At 34.0% G+C, this 8,331-nt stretch overlaps 1 protein-coding gene across 1 annotated transcript; it reads left to right on the forward strand.

The window, feature by feature from the left end:
* Positions 1–240: 240 nt before the first annotated feature.
* Positions 241–6,846, forward strand: LOC114423776 (probable pectate lyase 8). The gene is made up of 7 exons (XM_028390656.1): positions 241–497; positions 650–709; positions 989–1,054; positions 4,256–4,898; positions 5,036–5,139; positions 5,769–5,907; positions 5,998–6,846. Exons 1-7 carry the CDS (start codon positions 376–378, stop codon positions 6,217–6,219), a joined length of 1,356 nt encoding a protein of 451 aa, XP_028246457.1. The 5' UTR covers positions 241–375; the 3' UTR covers positions 6,220–6,846.
* Positions 6,847–8,331: the final 1,485 nt, after the last annotated feature.

Consider the following 8,331-nt stretch of genomic DNA (forward strand, 5'->3'; position numbering starts at 1 on the left):
TGTATGATTAATTGCTTGTAAAGAAAAGAAAAGATGCAACAAAGCGAAGAAGGGTTGCGAGGCGAGAGAGGCACGTTGAATTCGGAAAGAGAGAGAGAAGCAGTTAATGGCAGTTAGAGCGGTGGTAAGTTGGTTACACGTGGTTACTCATTCCCCTGATTAACTTAACCATGGTTAACCCAACCTCTCCTTCTCCCATGTACGTGCTCTCTATTTAAACCGCTTTTTCTCTCGCACCATATCCATTTCCTCCTTCTTCTTCTTCTCTTCTCCCTCTCACTACACACAACTATAAAAAGCGTAGAGAGTACTGTGTGTTCAGAAACTGCCAAAAACTCACGCAGAGAAAGTACAAGTAGAAGGAGAAGAAGCACAATGAAGCTGCTCTCTCCAAAATTGTTCACTCTCGCCATTCTGCTCGCGGCGGCGCTGGTTTTAGCTTCCGCCGACGCAGTCAGTGACAATGAGATGCAGAAACATGAAGCCACGGAATCAAGGTATCTTCGCAAACAGAGCAAAAAAATAATAAAAAAAAAGCTTCACCTTCAAGCTTCTAGCTTCTAGCTTGCTTGCAAATTTAATTTTCTGAATTTTGATTTTTTTTTAATTTGAAATTTTCTGTTTTATATTTTTATTTCGTAATGAACAGGGACGTGGTTGAAGAGAAGTTGCGAGTGCAGAGCTTGAAGAATTCGTCAATGGCAGAAAGGTTAGTGTTTTCTGCTACAACATGGTGCTTATAATCTGGCTGTCCACGTGGAATTGAGATATAATACCCGTTGGATTAGTCGAGCTGTGTTTTGAGCTCGGAGGGGAACTAATCTGTGCCATTCGATGAGATCCGATCTGAAAAATCTGAGCCGTTGATTAATGCTGCTATCATATCTTAGGAGCTTATTATTTCGATTACATTTCTTAAACGGTGTCATTTGAACTGTTCTGCTCTTTGTAGAGTGTAGTTAATCGTTTTTAGTTTACAAATTTTCAGGTCAGGGGGTGCTTTAAATGAACATGCAGTTGATAATCCAGAGGAGATTGCTTCCATGGTTGATGAGTAAGATTTCTCTCTCTTTCTCTTTTTCCTCTGTTTCTGTGTATTAAATTAATTTTTATTATATAAAATTTTGCTTTTGTTTTCTAGTGATATTATTGGTTCCTATAGTATCCCATCTCATGATAGGTCATGTGCTTAGTAGATTAGTTTATCTGTTTAAGGTCTCTTTTAAATTTTATTAGACTTAGAGAAGAGTGCTCACATGCATGATCATTTAACTGAATTTAAGGATCAGCAGAGATTCAGCACGGCAAACCCACTTGGCTTTTAGTATTAACTAATGTAGTAACAATTATTGAGATGCATGACCAAAAGAAGGAAAATACCCTTGATTATTAGTTTCTTGTGAATCCTCCTTTTGGAATAATATTGGATAACCTTTTTATTCTTTTTTTGGAGAATTTTGCCTTTATGAAAACTCTGTCTAAATGGTTAATCTAGCTATGTGTTAATTGAAAGCTACTAGCTATATGTGATTTTCCATTGTTGGGCTTACCCCAAAATTTGTGCCTATTTTATACAAGGGTGATAAATATCCACATCAAAACAATGCTAAGGGAATTTAGAGCAAATTTCCTTGCTGGAACAATTATCACCTCTAGAAAATAACATCTAAAAAATTCTAAACTAATAATTGTTTGGGAAGGACCTACCATTTTTTAAAGTTTTTATTTGTTATAGTACTCGAGTATTATTTTTTTTTAATCTAACGTATGTTGCCTGCCCAGAAACCAATAACTAATCCAAGTTTTAGTATTTTGACTTAAAGAGTAGTGCACAATATTAAGTTAACTATACCAGAAGATAAATGTATAGTTTTATACACGACGATATTAGTATCATGTGTAAGAAAACTAGAAAAAAAATACTATTTGATTCTCTGATTAATGACCCCTTATTCTTTGATGCCTTTCACACTCTGACGTATTTAACTAGCAGGATTGTTATTCCCTTTAGTCACGGTATCATTAATTTTAAAATTCTCCGTCTCTTTTTTTTCTTCTTCCTAATTAATAAATGTAGTTCTTGCTTTAATTAAGTCTTCACGTTCTGAAGTTCCCTTACTCGGTTCTAAGGAATCAACCACCATGTTCTTTGCTGATGAGATCTCTTAAAAATTGAAGCGTTCATATTCTATTTGCCAGCTTAACCACATGCTAGTGTCGCGAGATCCGACCATCTCGCTCATCATGATAAATTTCTTGTCTTTATTTTTTATTTTCCTTATCCGAAAATTGTTTTTCCAAGTAGAAACACCTTTTTGTACCTAAAATCCAAGTTTCGTGACTAATTAATGACTTCAACAAGTCATTGTGTCTTATGTATACCTGCCATTTAACTTCCTGTTCACATTTGTAGACTAGTGGTCCCCTTAATTGCTTCTCTAATCACATTAATTGGTAGAACATGCAGTAGATGAAAGTTACTTAATTTCTTCTAATTATTACTTTGGTAAACAAAACTATTTTAATTATAAGCTAGGATATATATACATTGTCAAGTTATAACTATAGTAGAAATTAATTAATATATGACCTACACAGGAAGCTTTTGATGGTTAGAGTAATGCTGGTCCTTTTACTATTCAGTCCTCGCATATTTTTATGCTATTAGATCTGATTAAATTTATGTACTACTATATTGCATTGCATGCATAGTTTTTAACAAATTAAAAGGGCTTTCAATGCTTGATGAAAATCAAAATCATGAGATCAGTCACTCTCCATTCTCCAATTGCCTCGGATAAAATAATTGCATCATCATCCATTCCACATGATTAATTGGTCCTACGTACAGTTCCATATCATTAGATAAAGACTTTTTTCTGTGTATTATTGATTTGCCTTTTGCCATCTTTATATCTCTCTGCCAATAGAACCAAATATATATCCAAAGTTGAATTCAGAGAGTGTTAGCTAGGAACTTATGCAGTAGCCACACTCCCACATTATCGTCCAACAGGGTGGGGCAATGCACATGAATGGGTTCCTCCCTCCAGCCTGTCTGCAAGAAATAGCTCCAAATTGCAGATCAGATCTGGTTCCACCGTAACACTTTTCTAGTCATAGTTGTATTTTGGCCGATCTAGCTAGCAGCTGCTGCTGTCTGACACATTATGCTATTCAAAATGAGACCCCCATGAGCTTATTAAATGACAATGAATCAGGAACCTATTAATAATAATAACGCTTTTCACACACCGACACCCCAAAAAGTACTAAGCAGAAACTAGATCTTGGCATTTATTTCCTAACAGAGATAAATTATGCTTGATTCCAACCCCCGATTCTCCGTATGCACCGTATCATTCTATCCGTATAGACCCACATGACACATCCACTAGTCTCATCTCATCTCAGCCATGCAGGCACATCAATGATACTAATTCATACCCGGCCACTTGCGTACTTATTAATTAAACTGTTAATTATTTATTGAGTTCATTTTCTCATGACATCATTTAATTAGACACTATCGTGTCACTGAAATAGCTAATCAACTTTATTTAATTAATATTTTAGTTTTTTTATACTGACCATAATTGGTTGCAAATCTTATACTAAACGCAGTTTTACAGTAGGCTATGACAAGGGCTGAGAAATGTAATTTAGGATATTCCAATAGTTCAAACACCTATTTCATATTCACTGTTTCCTTTTGTTTTCATCTTTTTCTCAATTCATATTAATTATTATTTATATATTTTCCTCTCTTTCTCTCTATATATACTTGTTCGCAATGCCCATGAATTGTTTTTCATTTAAGGACATATAGATGTACTTAATTAACATAGCCATATTGATCATGATCAAATTATCTAATGATGCAAACCAAAAAAAAGCAACAAAGAATCGATGCAAACTCCCAGCAACTGGGTCAAAAGTCAATTCTATTAATTTGCTTCTTGGTGTTTTTTATTCAAACTCCCATCGAAAATAGATTAAATTTTTTACAAGGGTTTGATTTTTTTTTTTAGAGTTAGTAGGATTGATTAAGTGGCAGATAATTTAGTAGTTTGTAACAAAAGATCTTAAATTTCAACCTTATTGCTGTTATTTTATAGTAAAAAAAAATTAATAACGAAATTGAAGTCAAGAAATTAATCAATGCAACACATTGAAGTCTCGTTTGCATGATCTATAAACAAGTTTTTTTTTTTTAACGTGTTTTCTAATTTATTTATTAATTTACCCAAAACAGGAGCATACGCAATTACACAGCTCGAAGGAACCTGAACTTCTTCTCATGCGGGACCGGGAACCCAATCGACGACTGCTGGCGGTGCGACAAGCGGTGGTACGCCCGCCGCAAGCGCCTAGCCAACTGCGGCATCGGCTTCGGCCGCAACGCCATCGGTGGCCGCGACGGGCGGTACTACGTGGTGTCGGACCCTAACGACGACGACCCAGTAAACCCCAAACCCGGTACCCTCCGCCACGCCGTGATCCAGGACCGCCCCCTCTGGATCGTGTTCAAGCGCGACATGGTCATAACCCTAAAGCAAGAACTCATCATGAACAGCTTCAAGACCATCGACGGCCGTGGCGTGAACGTCCACATCGCTTACGGTGCGTGCATCACCATACAGTTCGTCACCAACGTGATCATCCACGGGTTGCATATTCACGACTGCAAGGTAACTGGTAACGCAATGGTTCGGAGCTCTCCCTCGCATTATGGGTGGAGGACTCTTGCTGATGGCGATGGGATCTCCATCTTTGGCTCGAGTCACATTTGGATTGATCATAACTCGCTGTCGAGTTGCGCTGATGGGCTTGTGGATGCTGTTATGGGGTCCACTGCTATTACTATTTCCAACAACTACTTCACTCACCACAACGAGGTATATAAGTACTATAACATTGGTTAATTCTTTCTTTCTCAATTCTTAGCTTTTTATTACAATGTTCCTTTTAGTTGAAAATGCTTTATGATATTCTTTATGTTGATTTTGTTTTGATTGGGCTCCACATTCTGCAGGTTATGCTACTGGGTCACAGTGACTCTTATGTCCGTGACAAGCAAATGCAAGTAACCATTGCTTACAACCATTTTGGGGAGGGTCTTATCCAAAGAATGCCCAGGTAACTAACATCGGTCTTTAAATGGAGCAACCGTTATTAAGAGTTTAATTTTGATTGGCTTTTACTGTAAAAAAAATTGTGAACCAATTATAAACACTTGGACATAAGTAATTTTTATGAAAATTAATAATTTTATTATATGTGACGATAATCTGGATAAAAAATACTTACATTATCCATATGTTTTAATTAAAATTTTATTATTAATTATTTTCCTTTTTTATTTTTTATTTGATTGGTGTTATGTGGCGAGCCTTGGGCTAATTGTTTAATGTTTTTCTGTTGGGCTCTGAGAAGCCCATTTAAAATTTCACAGGCTCCAAAATGAGGTTCATCAAACAATCCAAATATAAGGTCCATTAAAGGGAAAATTTTCACAAAAAACCAATTTTCAGCTCATACCATGTGTCTGCATCTTAGGACTTAGGAGTCACCTCTTTTTTGGGAGAAATTATTACATAATCCTGAATCTTCATAGTCTTAACCAATCTTCATATAACACATAATTAAATATAATTAACTTCTTTTTCATAAAAATTGTCAAGATCACATGTAATGATTGAGACCTTAAATAATAATGATAGATTCTGTATCTTGTGTTAACAATGGATGAATGATTGATAATGCAGGTGCAGACATGGGTATTTCCACGTGGTTAACAATGACTATACCCACTGGGTAATGTATGCAATTGGAGGCAGTGCTAATCCCACAATTAACAGCCAGGGTAACAGATACCTCGCTCCTCTGAACCCTTTTGCTAAAGAGGTAAGATACTTGTAACATTGTTAGTTGTGGCAATTTATTGATCATGGTAATGAACTTTATGCTTAATACTTGGAACTTCAATGTGGATAGGTGACAAAGAGAGTGGATACAGGGTCATCCGTATGGAAAAGTTGGAATTGGAGATCTGAAGGGGACCTTTTGCTCAATGGAGCCTTTTTTACTTCATCAGGAGCAGGAGCTGCAGCAAGCTATGCTAGAGCCTCAAGTTTGGGGGCTAAATCATCTTCTTTGGTTGGTACCATCACATCTGGAGCTGGTGTTCTTAAATGCCGCAGGGGTGTCATGTGTTAATATCAAACACACTACTACAACCAAAAGAGATTAAACCCAATCGGAAAAAAACCAAAGAATACTTTAAAAAAAATGAGGCAGAGAAAAGCATAAAGGAAAGGAAGAAAGAAAAAGTTTCCTTCCTTTTTCCTCTTATTATTGCGTTGTTATAAATGTACTACTGATTGAGTTTGCACATGCAGCAACACCTGTGATCACAACCGTTGTTTGTTTTCTCACTACTAGTTAGATATATCCGGGGGGGGGGGGGGACACTGTACATTTTATTTGAACTGTTATCAAATTGATAACAAATGATTGCTTGCTTAAAAGGCATTTCTTCCCACTTTCACAATATATTGTCCACTTGTGCGAGAGATTTCCCCATAATTTTCCAAGGGAAACGAAATATATTCTCTCTTCCCCTTAGTTTCTTTCTGTCTTCTTCCCATGTATCCTCTGTTGTATGGTCTTTGAGACTTTGTCCACTAGTGTACCTCAAATTATGTTTGTGACCTTCATTTAGTAAACGCTTGATTTCCCCCTAATGAAATGGGCAAAAAAGGGAGGTAAAATGAAAAGGAATGTATTACTGAAATAGTTGGTTGTGTATTTGTTTAAATCAGAATATTATCATCTCTTTACTTATGCCTTTGTTATGTTCATGCTTTTCCATTTCAAGATTTTTTTATATAAATAAAAATGATATAATTTATGAGTTTAATATATATGTGTCATCAGTGTAGAAGTTTTTATATTTTATGATAATTATTATAAAAATTGACAAGTTTATCATATATATAAAAATTTGTAACTATATGACAGTGTATATTTACACTTCTATGAAAAATGTTTTTAAGATATAAGTAATTATATTCTAAAAATAATATATACCAAATATGTGAAGAGAGTTATGATTATCAATTGAAAAATTAATTGAGAAATATATATATATATATATATATATATATATATATATATATAATTTAATCATAATAGTTATTAAAACTTTAATTAACGGTTATATATTTTATTTTTTTACAGTACATTTTTATTTTAGAGACACCAACTTTAGAAGTAGTAGTAGTTTTATGGATTAGGCTCAAGTCCCAACATAGAGTCTCAGATATCATGTTTTTAGTGCATATTTGGTTTGCATTTAAAAAATTTATAAATATTTATGAAAAACTAGGTATATTGAAAATTAAATTATTTGATAACCTTCTATAAAAATATAAATTAACTTATTCTTAAGAAATATTATGGAAAGAGGAAATATATCATATATAATAATTTTTTTATCATATTATCTTAAAATTCAAATTAATTATAACTTTTTTTAATTAACTCTGTAAATTTGGAAATATAAAATGGGCGTTACTCTACAAAACCAAAGCGAGTAGTAAGAAAGAGATAGGCAGTGTGTTTGTGAGGTCCGAAGCTTCCTTCATTGCATCAATGGCTCACTCTGACAATAGCGGGAATGGAAATGACGTGGATGCCCTCCATCTCCATGGAAGGACAACGAGATCAACCGGCGCATGTTAGCATGCTCAATATTGTTATGTAGTATAATGTATTGCCCGATTCCTCATATAATAATTTAAATAATCATTCAATGTCACTCATTCTTCATTTTTTTTCTCTTTCGTTTTATCAACTAGTTGTTAGTTTCTTAATTTTTGTTATTGAGATTCTCAAACTCATCAACTCTTCCTTCCTCCTTCGTTTCCTTCTTATCCTTCAATTTTTTAAATTTTATTTTGATGGTTAATTCTTTGCTTTACGTGATAGCCTTAAGCTGGTAAGCATCATGCTTTGTTGAGAGATTTTGGTAATGAAAATACCAATGTTATGAAAATCGATCAATTCATCATCGATCTAATGAAGACACTGGATCAAAGTTCAGATGAATTACTTATTGATCTAATCAAATTATAGATATTATATAATCATTAATTATTATAATTATTTGTTTAGTATTATCATTAAATTATTGAGACAATTTTTATTTCTTGAGACTACAGATGATTATAAATAAATCTAATAAAAAAATATTAAATATTAAATTATATTATGATGAATATAATAATAATTAATTATTATATATTATTATCAAGATAAAAAAATAAC

The sequence above is a fragment of the Glycine soja genome, chromosome 8 (assembly GCF_004193775.1).
Source record: "Glycine soja cultivar W05 chromosome 8, ASM419377v2, whole genome shotgun sequence".
Classification (NCBI taxonomy): Eukaryota; Viridiplantae; Streptophyta; class Magnoliopsida; order Fabales; family Fabaceae; genus Glycine; species Glycine soja.

Coding starts and splice junctions, on each gene's coding strand:
- LOC114423776 (XM_028390656.1), top strand. CDS start 376: ATGAAGCTGCTCTCTCCAAAATTGTTCACTCTCGCCATTCTGCTCGCG. Junction 4,899..5,035: donor ACTTCACTCACCACAACGAG/GTATATAAGTAC, acceptor CACATTCTGCAG/GTTATGCTACTGGGTCACAG. Junction 5,140..5,768: donor CTTATCCAAAGAATGCCCAG/GTAACTAACATC, acceptor TTGATAATGCAG/GTGCAGACATGGGTATTTCC.